This window comes from Crinia signifera, chromosome 8 (assembly GCF_055691185.1).
Source record: "Crinia signifera chromosome 8, ASM5569118v1, whole genome shotgun sequence".
NCBI lineage: Eukaryota > Metazoa > Chordata > Amphibia > Anura > Myobatrachidae > Crinia > Crinia signifera.
Window position 1 is genome coordinate 15,910,960 of NC_139224.1, and position 26,530 is coordinate 15,937,489.

Here is a 26,530-nt window from a genome sequence, read left to right on the forward strand (position 1 = left end):
ATGTACTCTAGAGAGGTGATTCTGGTTGGTTTGGCAAAGAAAACTCCTTCTTTAAGGGACAAAACCATGCTGCGCTGCAGGTGAGGCAGATTTAACATGTGCTGAGAGAGTTACATTTGGGTTAGTTTGCTTCTGTGCAGAGTAAAAATACTGGCTGCTTTATTCTTACACAGCAATTTAGATCTCCATTAGAACACACCCCACCCAAATGTGCACATTACATCTGCCCCACCTGCAGCGCAGCATTGTTCTGTCCATTAAAGAAGGAGTTTGCTTTTGCAAACCAACCTGAAACCACCCCCCTATGTCTCACAAGACTTCTTTAGTCTTTAGACGGTGGGCAGAAGGGACATGCCCTCGGAGGACAGAAACACGAAGCTCGGCCTTTCCCCTAATGGGCCGTTGTTCAATACTAGATGGAAATAAGACAAAGTGAATATTTGTTAATTTTTTTTTTCAGATTTAACATTTATTTTACAAAAAGAAAAAAAGGGCAGATAGCCATTTAGCCTTATCGACATGACGGCTGCAAGTAACTGGTCTATGTTTTCCCATATATATAATGTGTTTTTATTTTTTTTATTTTATTTAAATAAAAAAAAATGACATGGGCACAAGAAAAAGTAGAAATAAATAGATTTCTATAAACAATCCGGCGACCGGCTTTATAACTAATAACCGTCCTGGCACCGGGCAAACATCCGGTAACATTACACCTGCAGACACACTCACATACGCTGAGCGGAGGCACCCCTTCTTATTCCTGCACCTCGTGCCTCCGTAATGTCCTGATTACCTAAAAACAATTGATGGGCAAATCTGTGCAAGAGGTCACGACAAAGATGCATGGGAACCATCAGGCTGTAAAAAGATCATTGACCCCACAGCGCGGTAATCTCAGCACACACCAGCCTCTTGCACCACACAGGGTGCAGCAGTGAGGGGGTTAATTACAGGCAGCTCGTTCATTTTAAAGACAAAAAGTTGCGCTGCTCAATTGAAGGTTTGCTTGTTGCGTGACGTCAATAGCCCCCAAACCTTGGTTCCTGGCTACCATGTCCCCCTGCGCAGTGAAACTTTCCATTTTGGGATTGCTTACCAGATTTTAATATGAACAAATATACTTTCTAGAATCTCCCTCAGAGATCGCTTCGAATTGAACGCTCAAAGGAGAATCTGCATTAAATGGAAGAAACCAGTAAAAAAAAAAATTTTTTAAATGGATTGTGTGTCAACTCAGGTTGAGTTCTACGAATTTCCAGAGGGGGGCTGGGTACCAATGTCTGGGGATGACCTAAAATGATTGGCTGAACAGTAGGATTCATTGCAAATGAATTCCGTAAGAATCTACACACTATCCGTTCCATGCTATCTTCTCCCATTAGCCCTCCAGCAAATGCTAGGCATGCAGCTGTCCATTACAAGTTTATCGGCTGACTGAGAACCATTCCGCTAACACACACTAAATAAATCTTGTGTGAAGAAACGAATATTCCTGAACTACAATGTAAACAAAAAAGGGTGATATTTCGGAGTCTGGGAGTATGTTCCCCATCGCCCCCCCTCTCCCCAATAGAAATGCTGACCCCACCCCCGCCAGGTTACTCTGTCATGGTGTATAAATAGGTTTGTCTGACATACAGAAGAATAAAAAAATAATAATTTTCAAGTACAATAAAATCTCAGAAGAACCTGAATGTATTAACCCCATCACTGCTAGGCCAGGGAGCGTGCCTAGAGGTTTTAGACAGCGGCTGACTAATTTATACAGATAAGGTTTCTAAAAACAAAAATGTCCTGTTTTAAAAGCCTCTTCCTCTGAGTGTACAGTAAGCCCCTTCTCTCCCCTCCCCCCACACAGGTAACTACTTGCACCAGAGACCAGCAGCATGGGTGCACCAGGAGAGCATCCCCCCAGCCCCTGCCCACAGTACAGGACTCCGTGTCCGGGGTTGGCACCCTCCTCGTTGGTTACACCGTGTTGGTGAGAACGGTGCCTACACTGTAGTGTTGTGCGACCATTACCTGCCTGTGAGGAGAATCAATCTGCTGCGCCATGGGATGTAGGATGGACCAAGGTGAACATTCTCTGCCCCTGTCTAATACAATCCAGCATTCAACTAGAACACATGTATGAGGAAGGAAGATGTGTTTGGAAGTTCAAAAATGGACGTTGGTTATTTTTAGGGAGGGCTTTAAAAGTTCTAGTAGGGGAGTGACATCAGACCCCCGTCCCCCCCAGCATTGCTGTCCTCTTCCTGTGGAATGACACAAAGATGAAAACGGGCTTGTTTCCTGTGCTTGTTGGGCCAGCACCGAGTTTCATCTGAAGAACACTTCTCGGCCACAGAGTATACCCCCGCAACGGAACATCTGGCCCAGGGTGGCCACAGCGTAGATGAGAACCGGGTGAATGTGAGGGTGGTACAGTCCTCTGCCAACCTACCATAGTTTATGAGCGAATGCTTCCAATCACTTCTCGGTTACCTCCACCACATCATCATCATCTTTCCCGTCCTCCTCACTGGAGCCCAGCTCTGCTTCCATCAGCGGAAGGGAGCGCGATGCAGTTCCAGCGGCAGGGGCCTGGTAGCCAGATTGGGAGGAGAGGTAGCCGGGGAAGGTGGATGCTGCGCTGTTGGCAGGCAGTCCTCGGTTAAGCACTGAAGAAGGGAACGGGGCAAACATTCTGGTCTGGGGTAGTAACGGTTGCGTAAATGGGAGAGAAAAATTAGGGGGTAGGAGGTAAGGGGACACACTGGATGGAGCAGATGAAGAGCCAGACGAGTGAGTCATTATGGAGTCTGCAACGAGCGGGGGTCCTAACTGTGGGTCCGACAGCAATGAAGGCAGCTGGTAGTGGGAGGAGCCGCTGCCCATGTACAAAGAGTTTGCAGCTCTTGACAGATTGTGTGCCATTGAGGAGGGGGTCACGCCATAGCCTCCTGCACCCGGGTAGCCAAGCTGGTTGTAGGGATTGTTCCTCTTACTGGAGGCCCAGTGGCTGGACTGGTCAGCCGGCTCCCTCCGTTTCCTGGACTGTGTTTTGGGAGCCTGGTTTAAACCGTGATGGTGGAGGTTCGGATGTGGAAGCGGGGGAGCGTTGTGGGTTCCGCGGGACGCTGCAGCTTCTGCGTATTGCTGCAGCTCACTGAGAATCTCTGGGCTATCCGGAGAGAGCGGCCGCGATGGCTCCTCGGGGTCTTGGTTAGGTGGGCTAGCTGTATGTCGCCCATTACTCATATACGCCCCAGACTGGCCCTGGGCACCTGGAAGCAAAGAAAAATAAAAACCCAATATAAGTGATATCCCTGATGCCGGCACCATTTCACATGCAATCATGGAAAACCACAGTGCCCATGTAAGTGCCCACAGAGAGCCAAATCTAGTGGTAAAAGATGGCAAGGCTTCATTAAAGGAAACGTGCAATATTCAGAAATACAATGTAAAGGATTAATGCAACCCAGGTGCACCCCTTTCACACCTAAGACCAGGGTAATTGAAATTCAGTTCTGTAGCGGTGGTTCTAGAGCAGAATCAGAACCAGTAGTGATGTCAGCTAATATCTCACCTAAGGATCCAGGACGCCGACCTTCGGGGCTCTTGTGTTTGCTGCTTGACCTGATGGCAAATATACGCCCGTCACTGGTACGGATATATGTTCCTGCAAAAACAAACCAGATATTAAAGGAGATATATATATAATATCATGGTCTCCACACACAGCAGAGGGGGATATGGGGGTATCCTCCATTTCTCGCATGCACTGCATAGAGAGCTGGTTCTCTCATGTACGTAAATGTTGGTACATCATGTAGAGAGTACCCCCATGTGCCTCTGCACAGCTTACCTTTTGTGCCGCGGATGACGTGTATGCTCTCACCGGCGCTGATCCGTGCCTGCACGTCCGTGGATGTGGTCATGCCAGGAATAACGATGTCTGAAAGGCAAAGCAGAAACGGTCATCTGTCCCCACTGTGACCTTTCCTGGGGCACAACTGTAATACGCTCCTACAATGACTAAACTCAATCTAACTAGAATAAAACTGCTGGATGCAGACAGGGCGCCCACTAACATAGGGTCAGCGAGGACTGTGCGACACTGACCTGTGGTGGTGACCACCTTCTGGACCAGGACTCCGGCTCTCTGCAGATAGTTTACGGGGAAGTTAAAGTGGTTAGAGCCCGAGGCAGACCCGGCGTGGTTCCCTGGAATGTGCCGGGGCATCATGGGGATAGGTGTGGACTGCACAGGCCGAACACTGGCCACGGGCCTGTCTTCCATCTTTAGAAACTGGCGCCTGAAGAGACAAACCAATGATGTTATTGGTATAATCAGCCCCTGGTGCTGTCCCCTCGCTATCGTCCACCTCGGTTCTCACCAGTTCCTGTGGCTGAAAGCCGGAATATTTGCTAGGCTGTGGTCCTGTGTGGGGTAGTACTGAGTATAGGATGGCCGGGTGTAGGGAACCGACGCCCGTTTCTCTTCCTCGTAACTGCGCTTTGCTGCCTTCTTCTCGGCCTGGGTCAGTTTTTGCTCTTTGCGATCCAGGAGAAGAGACTCATGCTGGAAAGGGTCCTGCAAGATAGGGGAAGGGGGGGGGGGGGGGGGCACATTGAAAAAATGCTTTCCAACAATGCAAAGAGGCATTACCCACACCGAATATCTACCCCCAAAGGCCCTGGACTTACCTTTGTGATAAGATGGGGGTACAGAAGACATGCTTTATGTAGGACCGTCTCGCAGAATTTAGTGGGTTCCAAATGCTGACGTGAAAGATCCGGCTCCTCTTCCACAAAGTGCAGCAGATTCTCCACCTCTCGGCGGGTGAAATTCACGTCAGGGTTTAGGTCATCAACCACGCGGTCTGAGAAGAGAACATCACTGGCTTACTCGCCATTCCCACCACCAGTCGTATAACTGCCCCCCCCCCCCACGACAAGCGCCCACTCGGCTCACCGGACATCCCCTGCTTGGTTATCTGCCGGTCGTAGATCTTTCTCTCGAGGGTGAAGTCAGAGACTAGCCGGTAAATGTTACAGGGTTTCCTCTGCCCATATCTGTACACTCGGCACACCGCCTGCGCGTCATGACACGGGTTCCAAGAGGCATCAAACACCACCACTCTGCTGGCCCCGATCAGGTTGACGCCGAGACAACCAGCACTGGAACAAAATTGGTGGGGGTCAGTAAAATAAGGGGGGGACACAACCCGTTAACACCAGTCACATAGACTTTGACCCCTCCTCCTGGACTCACCGGGTGGATAGCAGGAATAGCCAAACGTTGCTGTTGGCAGGGTCATTAAACTGGTTTATTAGCCGCTCCCTTTCTGAGGCCGAGGTGCTGCCATCCAGTCCTAGGGGCAGAGGAGGAGGAAGGATGGCAGCCGTCAGACATAATAATGACTACAAAAATACAGATCTGTAATGTCAATGGCAGCTATGTTGTCAGTTACTATCATATCCGATGCATCTATAGATGTAGACAACGCTGCTGGAGTTGACAGACAAGAAGTGCTCTGTAGGATCTATGGAGTGTGTGGAGATGATATCCCCACTCAGTAGCGCTGCCACACTCAATAATCAGAAACCCAGTCTTGTATAGGAAATTACAAAATATTTTACTTGGGTGTCAAATAATACATTTTAAAAGATACACATTACATTCACATTATTACACTCAAAATAGACATACATGACATACAACATAAAACATATAAGGCATGGGCTGGCTATGAGGCTTGTATCTGCATATATATGAGGCAATAACATACGTTTGTTTATGAGCAAATAGTTACCAGTCCTCCTTATGGTCAGCACTGATCCAGCTGATGAAGCCGCCGAGTAAGAGAGGCGGAGAAACGCGTATTTGGAGCCCGCTCTAGCCGCATAGAGAACCAGCCGATTGGTCATCCAGACATTTAGTCTGACTGCACTACCTTGGATTACAAATATCCCAGTGGGGATCTGGACATTGTAGGAAACAAGCACCTGGAGCCGATCCTCCCCTAACAGGGAGTGAGCAATTACAGCAGCATCTACAGGCTCAGATATAGGACTTGGTGACCTGCATCCAGTACAGCACAAAGTGCTGACCATAAGGAGGACTGGTAACTATTTGCTCATAAACAAACGTATGTTATTGCCTCATATATATGCAGATACAAGCCTCATAGCCAGCCCATGCCTTATATGTTTTATGTTGTATGTCATGTATGTCTATTTTGAGTGTAATAATGTGTATGTAATGTGTATCTTTTAAAATGTATTATTTGACACCCAAGTAAAATATTTTGTAATTTCCTATACAAGACTGGGTTTCTGATTATTGAGTGTGGCAGCGCTACTGAGTGGGGATATCATCTCCACACACTCCATAGTTCTGCTTTTTTTCACAGAGATCCACAATCTCTCTGTAAAGGTGGCAGCAGCCATACTCAAAGTGTATATTGAATTAAAGTGGGTCTGATCCCTCAGTAAAGTCAGCCAGCGCTACTGAGTGATTTTTTCACTCTTCCCATCCCCCTTTCTCTCTCTGTAGGATCTCCCTGAAGATGGGAACAGACATAAGCATCCATACCACTGTGAGCCACTCACGGTAATAGTTGACGTTCCGGACCCACGTGTGAGACTCCTGCCCTTCGGACCCCGGAGTGACCGGCATCAGTCTCTTAGCTAAGAACTCCTCCATGATGGAGAGTGTGGACAGGCTCTGACTGAGAGGAGGAGGACACGTTACTTAGGGCAGGGCTAGTTACTCTGTGTCCCCTTCTCAGCACTTTGCCTAAGATCACTTACCTGAACACTAGGGTCTTGTCGCCCAGCTTCATGCTCTCCTCAATCAGGTGGAAAAGCAGAACCATTTTGGGGGAGTTCTGCAGCACGCCCGTCTGGTAGTCAGTCATGATCTCCTTAGCCTGACGAAGCAGCAGAGGCAGAGAATATATTTGTATGGTTTATTTATATGGCGCCACAAGGGTTCTGCAGCGCCTAACAATACACACATAAGCAAAGAACGAATTACAGTACAAGACAATTCAGGACAAGTACACGGTAAGTATAGATAGGACAGGACACTAACGCAATGATCAGGGTGGCAGAGGTTTATATATTCTAAGAAATGCACATGAGGAGAGAGGGCCCTGCTCATGAGAGCTTACATTGTAAAGGGGAGGGGCAGACAGACAGACAGACAGGGGTGACACAGAAGGGGAGGGGCAGACAGACAGGGGTGACACAGAAGGGGAGTGGCAGACCGACAGGGGTGACACAGAAGGGGTAGAAGTGAGAAGAATATATGGCGATACAGCTACAGGAAGCAGACGGGTGTGGGAACCAGTGTAGGCCATCACACGCAGAGTATAAGGTCTTACAGGCAACTTAAAAGGAAATAGATTGAAATAATGCATCAAGGTGGCTTATTCCTTATAGCAGAGAACGGAGTGTCAGAGGTTTGTCCACAGGGTTATGTCACACTGACAATGGAACCCAGACATACATCATACATACACAGGAGCAGTGAGCGCCAATGACTGCAGGTGGTCACCATCCACCTCAACACTGGGCCGGGACAGAGGAGGCCATGCCACAACCTCGGAACTCACCCACTCATAGGTAACTACTTGATTGGCTTTCTCCTGGCTGGCGTTCATTGCCATTCCCTGCAGGAGTTTACTGTTGGCAGCCTCTCCCATGAGGGCTCCCAGGGTACCAGCTTCCACCTTGACCTTTGCATTGTGAGGTTGGCATCGGGTGTTAGTACCAAGATCATCTACATCCAGATCCTGCTCATTGGCCAAATTCTCCTTTTGCAAGGCCTCATACAGCACGTCGGGGTGATTCCAAATCTGAGACGGGAAAAAAACGTTACGCTCATGCCCACAAGCTCGATTCGGCTATATGTACGGTCAGCCTGAGCTCTTATCTTAAAGTGAAGGGTAATCTACGGCCCTTCAAGGGGATCGAACAACCTGCACCGTTCTCATAACTGTAATCCCTGGTTGATGTACAGCGTCAACTTACTGATTCCTCTCACCACAAAACATTATTAGGATACACATTTTCCTGCAGTCTCCTGGTCACTGCCTCACAACCATCAGGGGGCAAAGATAACCTGGTGTTATTGATTGAAACTTGCAACTGGAAGCCCTGATGACCGACTTAGTAGGAAAGGTTTAAGCTATGTTTTAACTGAAAGAGAGGCCACAGCCCAGGCTCCCGCAGCCCAGGCCGGGCTCCCGCAGCCCAGGCAGCAGCCCAGGACAGGCCCCGCATACTAGGCAGCAACACAGGATGGGCCCCGCATCCTAGGCAGCAACACAGGACGGGCCCCGCAGCATCACAGGACGGGCCCCGCATCATAGGCAGCAACACAGGACGGGCTGCAGCCCAGGCAGCCCACTAGAGGACTTCCCAGAGTTTGAGAATGGCCAGCTCAGGAACCCGAGGATGTGCTGTGGCAGAGGATAATGAACGTAATACTCCATGATACATCACTCACCTTGCAGCATACACAGAAAGCTTTCAGAGGGTTCAGGCCTAGCCATCCACTGTTCCCCGCATCTCGGAACCTGTTCATGAACTCCGTGTACAGGGCCCGCTGAATCGGAGACAGGCGCACCAAGATAACGTGCTCTTCCTTAGATGGCAGTTGAGCCTTCAAAACAGTGTGTCCGCGTCTAAGCAGCAGAGCGAGAGAGAAGAGTATATATGTATTCTATCCATGGGACATGAACAGAGACACTGCTAACAGTGCACACACGTCCCATCGGCTGCAGCGGCCTTACCTCTGTACAAAGCCTTCCAGCAAGCTGTGCAGCACATGGCTGCGGTATCGCATGAGGCGCTTGTCCTGGGGGGTGCTGTCTGTACACTGTCCATTTAGTATCGGCCTCTCAAACATGTTGCTAAACTCCTGCCGCGTGCCGAGAAAGTCCGGCCGCACAAAGTCTACCATACACCAGTACTCGATGAGGTTGTTCTGCAGCGGGTAGCCCGTCAGCACCACCCTCCTTCGGGAGCGAATGTTCTTCAGGGCTTGAGACGTGCTGGCATGACAATTCTTTATACGATGGCCTTCATCGCAGATCACTACATCTGGGCCCGGCCGGGACAGTGCCTTCTCTATCCCTATGGATGGGAAGAACAAGTCAATTAAAGGTGGGAATAACCTGGGGGTAGCAAGTAAGGAGGGCGATGCCATCTTCCCAAACTGACCTTTCAGCATCTCCTGCTGGCGGTCTTCCTCGTCTAAGTCTATAATAACCGGTCCAGCAGCTTTCTTACTCCTCTTCTTCCTCCCCACAGTGAAGGATTTCTTGAGGGACAGCAGCCGGTACATCTCATATCCCATTAGGAGGACGCCCCCTGAGGTCGCCCAGTCATTCACAACTTTGGCTCGAGCAACTGTTGTCCTGTGAGGAGACAGGAAACGGAAACTGTAGGAATGGCTCGTCTCCACTCGCTGATGAAATGCTTTGGGTGTAAAACGCACTATTTCCCCTTATTTTAGTTATATGCGGCAGAAAAACCGCAGGTGACCAAAATAATCCCCCGCTGCGTGACGAACGCAGTCACTGAATCCACAGGACACCTACTTGTGCTCATCATTCATAGTGTGGACCTTGAAGGACCGCGGCTGGAGCAGCTCGTGGTTGTGGTCAGCGGGCAATGTTTCGGGTGCAGGAAGCCACATGTTAAATTCAGCCAGCCAGTTCTGTAAAGTGTTTACCTGCAATAGAGGAGAATATAAATACCTGGCCAGGTACGCCCATACCCCATCAGTGGGAAGTTAGGGCCCTCTCCCGTGGTTACCCACACTGGCTGGGGGGGTCCAGTATAGGGATCATGGGTAATGTATCCGACAATATCCAAATATTTCCCAGAAACAGAACCAAGGACAGCAGGACACAATACTGAGCTGCACCATGTAACTTAGCGGTAGTGTTACATAAAGGAAGGCTTATGTGTTATTTAGATTTTCGTTTTAAGGAAAAATCATTAAACTGCGGCTTTTTATTTTTATTTTATGAAAGCAAATCATTCTACTAATACTGGTTCTGAAGAAGTGAATGTTGATGTGCACTATGTTCTCATACACCCGCGCTGCAGTCACGTCACGCGAGAATGTTCAAACCCCGGGAATCTGTTTTGCTACAAATGTGCCGCAGTGAGACTAGGATGCACGACGAGACTGCGCTGAGTAATGTGACACTTGTATATGGTGTGTGACTGAGTCTCTCATCTGTACACAAAGTGCTACAAGTTCTGTCCTGCTCTGTACAGTCACACACAGTACGCACATTACTCAGGCCACAGTCCCCTTGTGGGTCCTAGCCATATTGCCATATATTGTATAAAGCTGTGTTGTTAAAGATAAGCAGATTGCTAGGAGACGCATCTAGGTAGTAATGTTACTGGGATGCGGCAGTACTTCATCACCGCCTGAAGATGGTGCTCTATGCAAAGTATTTGCAGTGAATTTCTTTACGGTACTTAACATAGTCAGCCACCAGGGGTATGGGTCGACCCAATTTAGTTTGACCGCCAAGGGCTTATGTTGACATCTGAAATAGGTCGACATTCAAAAGTTTGACATGAGTTTGCAAGTTATTTGTCCCGAATCACAGTCTAAGTGAGCCGCTACACCCGCCATGCTTCGGGCACACAGCTTCATTGCGCTTGGCAACTATTTTATTTTCCCACCAACAGGCATGAAATACCACCTTGGCACAAGAAAAACTTATGTCCTATATTTATTTCAGGTGTCAACCCAATGGACCGTATACCCGACACCATGGACCTGTGGGTCCAGTCATAAAACCAGCTATATGATTTCAGGTGACCACAGCATGTATCGAAACAAAGGAATCACGCAGGGCATTTAGCGGGCAGATGTCGGTAACGCCAAGTTCTCACCGGTACAATGGCAAGCACGGTCTTGGCCGATGTGTGCCGGAAGAGCACGTCCAGGAACGAGATGACCTGCAGCGTCTTCCCCAAACCCATGCTGTGCGCCAAGATGCAGCCAAATCCACTGCTGCCGGAGAACCTCTCCAGAGACTCCACCAGGTTATCGTATAGAAATCGGATGCCGCCAATCTAAGGTGACAGAGAGTAAGACGTAAGCAGAGGTGGAGGGAGAAGGCGCAGGTTCGTCATACCCAGGTACGGCCTGAGGATACGCACCTGGTGAGGTTTGACAGCTCGTGCCAGTTGCGGAGCAATAAAAAGGTCCTGCTCATTGGGTGGGTGGTTAATATTGATGATGACCCGGCCTAAAGCATCAGGTTGGTTCAGACTGTCATTGACGTGAGAGCCGCTGTTCTCGTTGCCGATATCATCAGCCTCATTGGCAGAATCCCCGCTGTCTTCAACCTGCATAGAATCCTCATCGCCTGAGCTCAGCTCAATTATCTCTGTAGCATCGGCATGAGGGGGACAACATGGGAGAAGGGACAGAGGGGAGATAAAGGGGAGGGGCAAGGAGGAGGACAGAGGGAAGATAAAGGGGAGGGGCAAGGAGGAGGACAGAGGGGAGATAAAGGGGAGGGGCAAGGAGGAGGACAGAGGGGGGATAAAGGGGAGGGGCAAGGAGGAGGACAGAGGGGAGATAAAGGGGAGGGGCAAGGAGGAGGACAGAGGGGAGATAAAGGGGAGGGGCAAGGAGGAGGACAGAGGGGAGATAAAGGGGAGGTGCAAGGAGGAGGACAGAGGGAATATAAAGGGGAGGGGCAAGGACGAGGGAAGATAAAGGGGATGGGCAAAGATGAGTAAAAGATGGGGAGAGAAAGAAAATGATGATAAATATAAAAGGTATTCTACATTGTCACAGCATGGCACACCGCACACCTATTTGACTCTCACCATCTTTTATGCCCAGGACGTCCCGCTGAGTGTCATCCTCACTGTCCCCGCTGCTACTATCCAGACAAATAATCTCCTGATTTCCCACCAGCTGTGATACGTCCGCTGACCTTAACTCTATTTCTTCTGCAGAACAAACAGAGCATTAATAAGTGGCTTATTCGCTGTAATATATTACGTAACCGCCATCATCACACCCAATCCAACCACTAATGGCTGGCATTGGCCAACAGACAACTGTACCATGGAGGAAGTCGAGGGGTACAGCAGGCAAGGTGGGGATCATAGGCAAGGGGTAGTCCTTCCTCTGCTGCTCCAGCCGTTTGCGTCTCTCCAGCTCCTCCTGCTGGGCTGTCTTGGTCACAGCCTCTAACTGATCCTCGCGGAGGAGTTTCCTGTAACACAAGGACACAAGCTGAAACGATTGGAACAAGGACTAAACTGTTTATATAGAGCTAGTGAAATGGGCAACCGCTGCAGCAGAGGCAGGAAACCTGGGCCACTTTATCGAACTACAAGGTCCAGCAAGGTTTAGCAACCAAATGCATTTTCTTTAAGGTAATATATAAAACTATAGTCAGTTTCTATGCATACAGCCATAGAGGTGGTCCATGACTTCCTGCAGAGTGCCAGTGGGGTCCAGGTACACCACATCACAAAGGTGCCCTCAGACCCCCCCCCCCCCCCCCAGCATCCCTCAGATACCCCCGCCTCCACAGCATCCCCACAGACACCCCCACAGCATCCTTCAGACACCTCCACAGCAACTCTCACCTGATGTTCCTCCTCATATTTGCCGCTTTCGGTGGCCACGTCTTCTTGGCCTCGTCGCTCGGGGTTGTCCTCCCGTCCTGTCCACTCTGTTCTGAGGTAGTTGAGTGTCTCCTTTCCCCATCTCCGCTGTGCTCACCGTTGTCTGCACCCACAGCGGCACTCTGAGACTTTTCTGAAATGACAAAGACGAAGCTGAGAACCTCACACATAAACACAAGACAAACATGTAGAATGTATATATACAGCTGCACACAGACACACAGCTGTGCGAGACTAGACCGCTCACGGTGCGCTGATCACTACCAGAGGTGCTATGTTACCCAATGTGCCACGTGGGTACAGCCAAACACTATTCCATGCAGTCATCACCACGCAGGAATATGGGTCCCTGTCCCAAAAGGTACCAGATCATACTTAGGCGCCCTACACTCCGCTGCAGTCATCACCATGCGGGAGTAAGACGCAGCGGGGGTCAAAGTAAGGCGGAGCTGGGGTCAGAGTAAGGCGGAGCTGGGGTCAGAGTAAGGCGGAGCTGGGGTCAGAGTAAGGCGGAGCTGGGGTCAGAGTAAGGCGGAGCTGGGGTCAGAGTAAGGCGGAGCTGGGGTCAGAGTAAGGCGGAGCTGGGGTCAGAGTAAGGCGGAGCTGGGGTCAGAGTAAGGCGGAGCTGGGGTCAGAGTAAGGCGGAGCTGGGGTCAGAGTAAGGCGGAGCTGGGGTCAGATTAAGGCGCAGCGGGGGTCAGATTTTCATGTCGTGGAAGATGTCAGCTCCAATGAAGCCCACAATCTGCCCCTTTTATCACTTTCAATAATAAAGTTTCCCTCAGGTCAAAAAAATGCTAGTCGTTTGAGTGGATTCTACCCCCACACCCGAGGAGCGCGGCAGCTAACACACCCTAAACTCCCTCAGGTCCATCTCTCTTTCTGGGCCAGGCTGGCAGAAGCGGGAAGGGCTAATATTCTGATCATGTCAATATCTTTAGAGTAGCGCCCCCACCCGTCACCAACTCTCTCACCTGGCATTATAAATACCCCAATGTGTGGTGCACACAGCAGCATCACTGGCAGACTTGTCATATAGCAGAAAGTTAAGGCCCGTACATACAAGGCGACCTGTGTTCTCACTAGAGAACACTGGTCTGCACCGACCGCTTAGCACACATCATCTGTGAGACATGTGTACAGGGCTTTACTTGTAGATGATGTGTATTGTGACACCCACTGACCCCTACATCCCAGCTCCACAACCTACATGCCCACAGTCACGTCAGGCTCTACCTGGGCTACTAAGCTGAATATTTGGGGAGATAAATCTCTATTCTCCTCTCAGCTTATGCAAGCAGATTTATCTGCCCATAGTTACATAAAAGGCAATGTCATTATATAACACCCAGAAAAGACTTCATAGTAAAACTCCTACTGCAAGTGCCCCACAGATCTAACACAAGAAGCCTGTAACAGAGTGATGGGACCAGGAGATGGGGCAACACACTGAGCAGGTACTGCAAGTGCCCCACAGACCTAACACAAGAAGCCTGTAACAGAGTGATCGGACCAGGAGATGGGGCAATACACTGAGCGGGTACAGAGAGATTACTGCAAGTGCCCCACAGACCTAACACAAGAAGCCTGTAACACAGTGATCAAACCAGGGGACGGAGGCAACACAATGAGCGGGTACTGCAAGTGCCCCACAGACCTAACACAAGAAGCCTGTAACCGAGTGATCAGACCAGGGGACGGGGGAAACACAATGAGCGGGTACAGAGATTACTGCAAGTGCCCCACAGACCTAACACAAGAAGCCTGTAACAGAGTGATGGGACCAGGAGATGGGGCAATACACTGAGCGGGTACAGAGAGATTACTGCAAGTGCCCCGCAGACCTAACACAAGAAGCCTGTAACAGAGTGATCGGACCAGGAGATGGGGCAATACACTGAGCGGGTACAGAGAGATTACTGCAAGTGCCCCACAGACCTAACATAAGAAGCCTGTAACCGAGTGATCAGACCAGGGGACGGGGGCAACACAATGAGCGGGTACAGAGATTACTGCAAGTGCCCCACAGACCTAACACAAGAAGCCTGTAACCGAGTGATCAGACCAGGGGACGGGGGCAACACAATGAGCGGGTACAGAGATTACTGCAAGTGCCCCGCAGACCTAACACAAGAAGCCTGTAACAGAGTGATCAGACCAGGGGACGGGGGCAACACACTGAGCAGGTACAGAGAGATTACTGCAAGTGCCCCACAGACCTAACACAAGAAGCCTGTAACAGAGTGATCAAACCAGGGGACGGAGGCAACACAATGAGCGGGTACTGAGATTACTGCAAGTGCCCCACAGACCTAACACAAGAATCCTGTAACCGAGTGATCAGACCAGAGGAAGGAGGCAACACACTGAGAGGGTACAGAGATTACTGCAAGTGCTCCGCAGACCTAACACAAGAAGCCTGTAACAGAGTGATCAGACCAGGGGACGGGGGCAACACAATGAGTGGGTACAGAGATTACTGCAAGTGCTCCGCAGACCTAACACAAGAAGCCTGTAACAGAGTGATCAGACCAGGGGACGGGGGCAACACAATGAGCGGGTACAGAGATTACTGCAAGTGCCCCGCAGACCTAACACGAGAAGCCTGTAACCGAGTGATCAGACCAGGGGACGGAGGCAACACACAGAGCGGGTACAGAGAGATTACTGCAAGTGCCCCACAGACCTAACACAAGAACCTGTAACAGAGTGATCGGACCAGGGGACGGAGGCAACACACAGAGCAATTACTGGGACACAGAGGGAGACAATTTCTCCCATGTCTGCCAGCTACTGAATCAGAGGAAACAGCTCCTGCCCCCTTGGTTGTTCTCCTATAACTATGAACAAAGTTTATTCAACAAACAAAACACCAAAATCTGGATACAGGACAGACGTCTCTGATACCTGCAGGCTGCGCAGTTTCGTCCTGTAGACACATGGCCAGTGAGAGGCGCCACCTTCTCTGAATATGGGGTAGAATCCAGGTAGTGAGGGGATGGAATACTCATCAATACAGGGAGAGCATGGGGACGGCCTCTGTGACGGCTGATATAGGCAGCTGTGTTACGTAAGTATCACACATGCTGCATGGAGGGGGGAACAGAGGGGGGATTACAAGGGACAACGCAGTCCATTCAGCACAGAGTGTACCTGACACAGGCTAGCCTCTGACAGTCCCTGAAGGAGCCCCGTCCCCATCACACCCACTGCTCTTACCTAACAGCTAACCCACTTCACCGTGACAGCACGCGTGTAATTAGTGTGTAACTATTCCTCCACGCCAGGAACCTGGACAAATGGCACTAACGGCTGATAAATAAGCTCTGGAACATGCTGTATAACCACATTATTACTGACGAGCTCCATTCTGCTCAATAAAAAGCTCATTTTACACTGCAAACCCTGAATGTCCGTCACTTCTGCTAACTAGAGATATTGTAGTTATTCGTCTCATTCTTCTGTAGGATTCCTCAGAGATTGTCTCAGAATACGTCCAACATTTCTAATTTACAGGAGGATCAAAGATTCCAATTACCTATAATTCTGTGCCCCCCCTCCCCCCCCACACACACACACACAACATTCTTACAATTCCACCAAAACCCCACATACACACAAGTCATAGGAAATAAATGATAATAAATATAATTGTGGACAGCGAACCCCTCGTGTAACCTGCAAAGGGGACATCTCCGCCAGAAGTACGGCTTGACCAGTGCTTGCATATACATTTGGGGTGGTATGTCGGGGGACAGAATAATGGCTATGAGTCATTGAGTCGACCAACCAAAGGTCGACATGGATGGAAGATCGACAAAAGAATTAGGTCGTCACTTTTTCTTGTCCCGAATGTCGGCATGGACACCGTCTCGGTGCACTATTCTATCCTCACACCATGCTCTAGAGCAGGACTGGGCAAAAAGCGGCCCTCCAGCCATTAAGGAACTAAACCCATCGCCCTAATACTTGTGTTGACCTTCCATCCATGTCGACCTATTTCAGGTGTCAATCTAAATCACATCGACCATCAGTGGTGGACCCAACGCGTGTCGACCTTTGGTGTGTCATCCTAACGTCCATATACCGGAATAATATATCATGTGATGTAGGAGTATAATGTGCTTTCTGTAGGGGACCTTTAACCCCAAATTTGTAATCAGCATCTCGGTCATTAAATATGGAGTTATGCATGTGGGGTTTGTGTAAATCAGGGATGGGGCCCTCCAGCCGTTGTTGAACCACACTTCCCAGCATGCCCTGCTACAGTTTTGCTATTTGGCCATGCTAAATCTGTTGCAGGGCATTCTGGGATGTGTGGTTTAACAGCACCTGGAGGGCCGAAGGTTCCCCATCCCTGGTGTAAGTCCATGCATCACTGTAGACAGAGGTTACATACATTACGCATAGGATCTGCCTTCAGATAAGGGATCAATAATCCACCAAGAACGTGAAAATGACACTGCGGCCACACACAAGGATGACAATAAGGGCAAAATGCTTCAGCCAATAAGATTCGAGCTATCATGCATTAGAAAGGTTTACAAACTGAAAGTAAACATCTCATTGGTTACTACTGATGGCTTATTCCTAAGTATCTGTTACCATAAACATCCCCCTATGGCGAGCTGAATGGGCAGATAATTTGCAGCCCGGCAGCCTGATCATTGTTAAACTGGGGATTATGGGACCTTCCTGCTGCAGGTAACTCGTGTCTTGCTTTATATGAGCCCTGGCACGACAGAGTGTTCATTCTAGCACCCGCTATCTTTGAAAACCCATGCAGTTCCTCTTCCCTGCCTGGGGTGTCGCTGTCTGCTGTAGTGTTTCTAGCACAGGTCTGGTTTGCATATCAGTGCTGATATACAGACCACACTGTGCTAGAACTTCTACAGCAGACAGCGACACCCCAGGCAGGAAAGAGGAACTGCACAGGCTTTCAAATATAGCGGGTGCTAGAATGAACACTATACAGACATCTATTAATGCTATCAGACAGAGCGGGACGGACATACCACATGCTACATGCATGCTTACGCACAGGTGACTTCATTAGTACAAGTTTGATTACATCATGTGTGCACAAGCAGGGATTATCCTTAAAACCTGTGCTGTTGGGATGCCTGGAGGAGTCTGGGAATCACTGCTATAGTGATTATCTAATGCAGAAGTATAGCAGAGCCCAGTCATACCCCACGGGGCTCAGATGATAAAAAAAACATGGCTGAAGCAATGTACTACATAAATATTGCGGCAAAATACATATAGTGCTCATTCTTTCACCCTGCAAAACCTGTGCAGTTCGTCTTCCCTGCCTGGGGTTAGCTCTCTGCTGTGTTGCTTCTAGCACAGCATGGTCTGTATTTCAGAAGGGATATGCAGTTCAGACCTGTGCTAGAATGATCAACACATATCCAAGAAAGCAAAGTTATGACAATGGAAAGCCCCTTGTATAAAACATGTATAAGAAAATTACTTTAAAAAAACAACAACATTCTGAACAGGAAATGCGGGGTCACCGTATCTCCAGGGATTCCACAGTGGTCCGGCTGTACAGACCCCCCCCCCCCCCCCAGCATCCGAGTGTGTTACCATTGGAGACACACAGGGTAAGAGGACAGAACAGCTACAAACTGCCACAGGTGATATTCAGACAGAGCTAGTGACAGAAGATGCCTGCGATACTGTGACCTCAGTACAGTGTGTAGTATGGTATAGTGTGAGTGCACACTGCAGATACTCTGCTATACCGCAGCGACTGGAAATGTGACAGCGTGAAGCTGCATCAGACAGCTGTACTCCCATTATAGCCACATAGGATGCAGTGCTGATGGGTCACACATCGCTACTTATATCGCTGCTTATAAATAGGCTGAGAATCCTGTGGCTCTCCTATGGATATAATAATTCACTACTAGCACCAAAGAGGCACAACAGGCATTATTACCTTCTGTAACCAATGTTATATGGTGGAGGGAGGGAGAGCATACAGTTGGCGCGCAGCCTCTGACCTTGCACAGCCTGCACATAAGTAGCAAGTCTGGTACCAGCTCTGCACGGAGAAGCACCGCGACTCTAAACCAGTGGCATGGCTGCAGGGACTAGGGTACAAGTAACTCTGCCAACCGTATGGTGTATATATATATATATATGTGGATAGAAAGAGAGGGGATTCAGCGCCAAGATATGCAAGAACAGTGCGCAAAGGTGACTATTAGGTTGTCCCGAATAACAAAAAACCCTAAATTATCGGGGTGTCAGCTCAGTTACTGAGAAGAAAACGGTGGTGGGCCGTCTAAGAACAATAGAATGTGGAAACGGTTATTCTCAAAGATCGGCGACTTATGTTATAAATTAGGACTATTGATAAAATTATAATAAATATAAGAATTTATTCAATGAGGGGGTTTTGACATAAAAAATGGATAACACGTTCACAAAAGCATGTAACAAGACTGGGGGGTACATAAAAAAGGTAAAAAAGTGGAAATGAGAAGAAAAAAAATTACTAAGGTGGATCTTATGTTTTAAAAACAATGCATATACTGAATAAAAAACGTCATTTGATAAAACACAAAGTAAGAAGGATAAAGTGCTTAGCTCATGTGCAGAAGGTGAGGTAGGTTAGAAGCTTCCCAACATGTTTCGTCTGTGTGACTTCCTCATATATATATATATATATTTGGCCATACAGCCCAGGGGTGTGGTAAATAGTCCAGTGCTTTCCAAGTCAAGCATCATCTGGGCTGCTGGTTTTATACACCCCTGTCCCCTTTCGGTCTATTAAGGTGCCCACGTACAGAGTGATTAGCTCTATGCGTTTTGAACTAGATCAGGATTAAAATCTAGGAGCCGGGATTAAAACAATAATAATGACAGTGCGCGCGATAATGTCCATTACACATTAATGTTCATTAAATATGCCACATGCCGTAATTACATATTATGCCACATAAGTTCTGCTTACCTACATGCTCGTTGCTATGGGTTTCATGCTTGATGCCAGGGGTTAAAATGCTCTGCCAGGGGTAAATGCTTGATGCCAAGGGGTTTAAAATGCACATGGGGGGGGGGGGGGTCCGGATCTCCAAGATATGCTAAGGCATGGGTCTTCAAACTTTGGCCCCCCAGATGTTGTGAAACTACAAATCCCAGCATGCCTTGCCACAGTTTTAACACTCCCTTATAGCAAAACTGTGGCAAGGCATGCTGGGATTTGTAGTTTCACAACATCTGGAGTGTCACTCTGCTATCCCACGGCAGGAGTGGGGATGTCCTGACCGCCGTGATATGCAGAGAGGACACTTGACAATGCTATCCACTAAGGCAGGAGGTTGGACACACTGCTGCAGCATGCTATCTCCAGGACCTCAGCAGATGGCACGCCATGCACCCCCCTCAGAATCTAATCAGATAGGAAATTCTGATCGCCGTGGCACCCGACAGTTTGTCGAGCCCTGAACTAGATGAAATGCGATCTAGAACACAAAGTACTTGCGGCACATACTTTATGTGCTTCGCGATGTGCTGGAGCACGCGTCGCCTCGCAAAGCAGGATCGCTCAGTGTATTGGCACCTTTACAGGGACCATACCTGCAATGACCTTTGAACTAACAGCCTCAGCACATACGGCCCAGGCAGGACAACGGTGATCGTCTCCACTGACCTTTTTTATCATTCGCGTCATCCTCATCATCTCCATCATTCTCATCATCCATTCCATCTTCCTCGGCAGCATCATCTTCCTCATCTTCGTCTTCCTCCTCGTCATCTTCCTCACCCTCACCTTCTTCCTCCTCCTCCTCCTCCTCTTCCTGTGGCTCAAGCTCTGGCTCACTTGCCGAGATGGACGAGTCAGACATTGCAAATCCGGCCAGAGAGCAACACGTTACCGGCTCATTCTGACTGTACACACGGGGAGCTGTGGACAGACACAAATATGGCATCATCTCCTTCCGCGAGGTCAGCAAAAAACTAAACAACTATGACATCCAGAATCAACTATTGCATTGCACAAAGGAGTCTCTTATACCCACACGACAAACAAGGCAAATACGACACAAAAGTGCGTGAAATCTTATTTATTGTACAGGTGACTGAAGCACCCAGTCTCTCATGCGTGAAAGCATCATGATATGGTCAGAGATGAAGATATCTGGAATAAAGAGCAGTTGGCATTCAGTTCCCAGTCATGGCGTATCTACATGGAGTTTCTACGGTTCTCCCACACAGGGTAACTGGCATCTGAAATTGTTTTAGCTCTAGTGAGTGTATTCTGAAAATGTTTTGTACAAATGAATACGCTGTAGCTGCACCTGAGCGCTCGGTGACTCTCCATTCGCAGTGACTGTGGTAGGCAGGGGACAGTGTACATATGAATACGCTGTAGCTGCACCTGAGCGCTCGGTGACTCTCCATTCGCAGTGACTGTGGTAGGCAGGGGACAGTGTACATGTGTATACACTGTAGCTGCACCTGAGCGCTCTGTGACTCTCCATTCGCAGTGACTGTGGTAGGCAGGGGACAGTGTACATGTGTATACGCTGTAGCTGCACCTGAGCGCTCTGTGACTCTCCATTCGCAGTGACTGTGGTAGGCAGGGGACAGTGTACATGTGTATACGCTGTAGCTGCACCTAAGCGCTCGGTGACTCTCCATTCGCAGTGACTGTGGTAGGCAGGGGACAGTGTACATATGAATACGCTGTAGCTGCACCTGAGCGCTCGGTGACTCTCCATTCGCAGTGACTGTGGTAGGCAGGGGACAGTGTACATGTGTATACACTGTAGCTGCACCTGAGCGCTCTGTGACTCTCCATTCGCAGTGACTGTGGTAGGCAGGGGACAGTGTACATATGAATACGCTGTAGCTGCACCTGAGCGCTCGGTGACTCTCCATTCGCAGTGACTGTGGTAGGCAGGGGACAGTGTACATATGAATACGCTGTAGCTGCACCTGAGCGCTCAGTGACTCTCCATTCGCAGTGACTGTGGTAGGCAGGGGACAGTGTACATGTGTATACACTGTAGCTGCACCTGAGCGCTCTGTGACTCTCCATTCGCAGTGACTGTGGTAGGCAGGGGACAGTGTACATGTGTATACGCTGTAGCTGCACCTAAGCGCTCGGTGACTCTCCATTCGCAGTGACTGTGGTAGGCAGGGGACAGTGTACATATGAATACCCTGTAGCTGCACCTGAGCGCTCGGTGACTCTCCATTCGCAGTGACTGTGGTAGGCAGGGGACAGTGTACATGTGTATACGCTGTAGCTACACCTGAGCGCTCTGTGACTGTCCATTCGCAGTGACTGTGATAGGCAGGGGGCAGTGTACATATGAATACACTGTAGCTGCACCTGAGCGCTCGGTGACTCTCCATTCGCAGTGACTGTGGTAGGCAGGGGACAGTGTACATGTGTATACGCTGTAGCTACACCTGAGCGCTCTGTGACTCTCCATTCACAGTGACTGTGGTAGGCAGGGGACAGTGTACATGTGTATACGCTGTAGCTGCACCTGAGCGCACGGTGACTCTCCATTGGCAGTGACTGTAGTAGGCAGGGGACAGTGTACATGTGTATACGCTGTAGCTGCACCTGAGCGCTCGGTGACTCTCCATTCGCAGTGACTGTGGTAGGCAGAGGACAGTGTACATGTGCATACGCTGTAGCTGCACCTGAGCGCTCGGTGACTCTCCATTCGCAGTGACTGTGGTAGGCAGGGGACAGTGTACATATGAATACACTGTAGCTGCACCTGAGCGCACGGTGACTCTCCATTGGCAGTGACTGTGGTAGGCAGTGTACATATGAATACACTGTAGCTGCACCTGAGCGCTCGGTGACTCTCCATTCGGAGTTACTGTGGTAGGCAGGGGACAGTGTACATGTGTATACGCTGTAGCTGCACCTGAGTGCATGGTGACTCTCTTCGCAGTGACTGTGGTAGGCAGGGGGCAGTGTACATATGAATACACTGCAGCTGCACCCGAGTGCTCGTGACTCTCCATTCCCAGTTACTGTGGTGGGCAGGGGGCAGTGTACATATGTATACGCTGTAGATGCACCTGAGCGCTCTGTGACTCTCTCTTCGCAGTGACTGTGGTAGGCAGGGGACAGTTTACATATGAATACGCTGTAGATGCACCTGAGCGCACAGTGACTCTCTCTTCGCAGTTACTGTAGTAGGCAGGGGACAGTGTACATATGAATACACTGGTAGCTGCACCTAAGCGCATGGTGACTCCATTTGCAGTGACTGTGGTAGGCAGGGGGCAGTGTACATAGAAATACACTGCAGCTGCACCCGAGCGCTCGTGACTCTCCATTCGCAGTTACTGTGGTGGGCAGGGGGCAGTGTACATATGGATACGCTGTAGATGCACCTGAGCGCACAGTGACTCTCCATTTGCAGTGACTGTGGTAGGCAGGGGGCAGTGCACATATGAATACTCTGTAGCAGCACCTAATTGTCGGTGACTCTCCATTTGCAGTGACTGTGGTGGGCAGTGTACATATGAATACTCTGTAGCTGCACCTGAGCGCACAGTGGGCCTTATTCTGGTTCACTCTCAGAGGCAAATTCATTCTCAAATGGACAAAACCATATGCACTGCAGGTGGGGAAGATGTAACATGTGCAGAGAATTAGATTTTGGTTAGTTATTTTGTTTCTGTGCAGGGAAAATACTGGCTGCTTTATTTTACAATGCAATATAGATCTCACTTTGAAGTAAAACCCCACAAAAATCTAATTCTATCTGCACAAATTACATTTGCCCCACCTGCAGTGCACATGGTTTTGTCCATTTGAGAAGGAATTTGTCTTTGAGAGTTAACCAGAATAAGGCCCAGTGACTCCCCATTTGCAGTGACTGTGGTAAGCTGAGGACCTCAAAAGAGTAGACTCACCATGAGCATTTGTCCAAGGTAAAAGTTTATAAATGAAAAAAGTCTACCTTATGCCTGTCTACCTAGATACTGTAGGCCTATCAACCACTTCCCACAGAACTCGTGCTCTTCTGCTGCAGCTGAGCCCAGACATTATGCCCATCAACAAGTGAAAGGGAAGGAGCATGGGAGCGAAGGGATGATGGGGGGATAAGGAGTAGAGGGAGAAAGAAAACAGGGGAGCAGGCAGGATATCTTTGTACACTTCAATCCTGGGATTACACAAACGGATTGGAATTGGTTTCTCTACTACTGTACAGTGAGAGCCTCAAACACTAATCCATGACTATCTATCTATCTATCTATCTATCTATCTAGGGTCACATACCTGACATGAGAAGTATGAATCAAGAGTGCAACCTTGACCCAGCAACTACAAAGCCATAAGCACTGGGTCTCCCTGAACCCACAAAATATGTAAGAAGCCTGGCTAATGACCAATAGATGCTGGGTCACATACACACTGATCTACCATGCAGTGTGGAGACATTCTGAGATTCACTGACTCAAAGTCGGTCCTCAGGACCCCACACAGTGCAGGTTTTACAGGTCTCCTCACAGAATCATGTGAAATAACTAGCTCCACTTGTCAGGTGACCTGGAAAACGTGAACTGTGTGGGGTCCTGAGGACCGACTTTGAGAACCACTGTGAGTGAGTCCCATACACACCGATCTGTCACCCACTATACAGCGAGTCCCATACACACCGATCTGTCACCCACTAAACAGCGAGTCCCATACACACCGATCCGTCACCCACTAAACAGCGAGTCCCATACACACCGATCCGTCACCCACTAAACAGCGAGTCCCATACACACCGATCCGTCACCCACTATACAGCGAGTCCCATACACACCGATCTGTCACCCACTATACAGCGAGTCCCATACACACCGATCTGTCACCCACTATACAGCGAGTCCCATACACACCGATCTGTCACCCACTATACAGCGAGTCCCATACACACCGATCTGTCACCCACTATACAGCGAGTCCCATACACACCGATCTGTCACCCACTAAACAGCGAGTCCCATACACACCGATCTGTCACCCACTATACAGCGAGTCCCATACACACCGATCTGTCACCCACTATACAGCGAGTCCCATACACACCGATCTGTCACCCACTATACAGCGAGTCCCATACACACCGATCTGTCACCCACTATACAGCGAGTCCCATACACACCGATCTGTCACCCACTATACAGCGAGTCCCATACACACCGATCTGTCACCCACTATACAGCGAGTCCCATACACACCGATCTGTCACCCACTATACAGCGAGTCCCATACACACCGATCTGTCACCCACTATACAGCGAGTCCCATACACACCGATCTGTCACCCACTATACAGCGAGTCCCATACACACCGATCCGTTACCCACGATACAGTGAGGCTCCTACACACACCGATCCATCACCCACTATACAGTGAGGCTCCCATACACACCGATCCGTTACCCACGATACAGTGAGGCTCCTACACACACCGATCCATCACCCACTATACAGTGAGGCTCCCATACACACCGATCCATCACCCACTATACAGTGAGGCTCCCATACACACCGATCCATCACCCACTATACAGTGAGGCTCCCATACACACCGATCCATCACCCACTATACAGTGAGGCTCCCATACACACCGATTCATCACCCACTATACAGTGAGGCTCCCATACACACCGATCCATCACCCACTATACAGTGAGGCTCCCATACACACCGATCCATCACCCACTATACAGTGAGGCTCCCATACACACCGATCCATCACCCACTATACAGTGAGGCTCCCATACACACCGATCCATCACCCACTATACAGTGAGGCTCCCATACACACCGATCTATCACCCACTATACAGTGAGGCTCCCATACACACCGATCCATCAACCACTATAAAGTGGGGCTCCTATACACACCGATCCATCACCCACTATACAATGGGGGTCCCATACACACCGATCCATCACCCACTATACAGTGAGGCTCCTACACACACCGATCCATCACCCACTATACAATAGGGTTCCCAAACACACCGATCCATCACCCACTATACAATGGGGGTCCCATACACACTGATCTAGTCTGAGGTCAGATATCAGCAGCAGGGATATAAGAGACATAGTGAATGAATAGAGACCCCTGTAGAATACACACGTGTGTTACACAGTTAAATGCCCCCTATAATAACGCCTATAGGCAATGTGCACACTCAGGTGAGGGAGAGCTCGCTCGCACGCACTACATCCACACACTCACACTCACCTCATACGACGCACAGCTCGGACCTGTCCCCTCCCCGGGTTCTATCTCTCTGTCTCGGGTCTCCCCTGTTCCGGCCTCTCCGAGTCTCCCCCGCCTCCGCTCAGTCCCTGCAGGCCCGTCCGCACAGCACCGCCCCGCCGGGAACATAGGACGTACGACACAACGTTCCGCCCGGAAAGAAAGGTTCCGCCTCATGGGACCTGCAGCACTGAGGGACAATGGAAGCTCAGAAACAGTGCCTATGCTGCATTAAATGTTGCTGGTGCTATCAGTAGCTGGTGGTGTGATCTGTATCTAACTGTGTCAATACCTACTGGTATCTGTATATTGGGGTATCAGTAGCTGGTGGTATCTGTACTGTACCTAATGGTATAAATACATGCTGGTATCTACTAGCTGGTGGTATCAGTAACTGGTGGTATCTGTACCTGTGGTATCAGTAACATGGTCTCTTTAGCTCAGGGCTAGGCATCACCGGCCCTCCAGATGTTGTTGAACTACACATCCCAGCATGCCTTGCATCAGTTTCAGCATGGCCACATAGCAAAACTAATGCAAAGCATCCTGGGATGTGTAGTTCATCAACATCTGGAGGGCCAGT

General features: G+C 49.4%; 1 protein-coding gene across 1 annotated transcript; it reads right to left on the reverse strand.

Annotated features, from left to right (window-relative positions):
* On the reverse strand, nt 1–26,120 carry RAD54L2 (RAD54 like 2). The gene is made up of 22 exons (XM_083155819.1): nt 25,930–26,120; nt 20,348–20,602; nt 12,643–12,814; nt 12,112–12,263; nt 11,869–11,994; nt 11,191–11,420; nt 10,921–11,103; nt 9,600–9,733; nt 9,220–9,416; nt 8,790–9,132; nt 8,504–8,681; nt 7,608–7,850; nt 6,802–6,920; nt 6,601–6,719; nt 5,261–5,360; nt 4,961–5,166; nt 4,693–4,868; nt 4,383–4,579; nt 4,108–4,301; nt 3,851–3,940; nt 3,572–3,664; nt 1–3,269 (listed from the first exon to the last, which is right to left on the reverse strand). Exons 2-22 carry the CDS (start codon nt 20,541–20,543, stop codon nt 2,473–2,475), a joined length of 4,245 nt encoding a protein of 1,414 aa, XP_083011945.1. The 5' UTR covers nt 20,544–20,602; nt 25,930–26,120; the 3' UTR covers nt 1–2,472.
* Nucleotides 26,121–26,530: the final 410 nt, after the last annotated feature.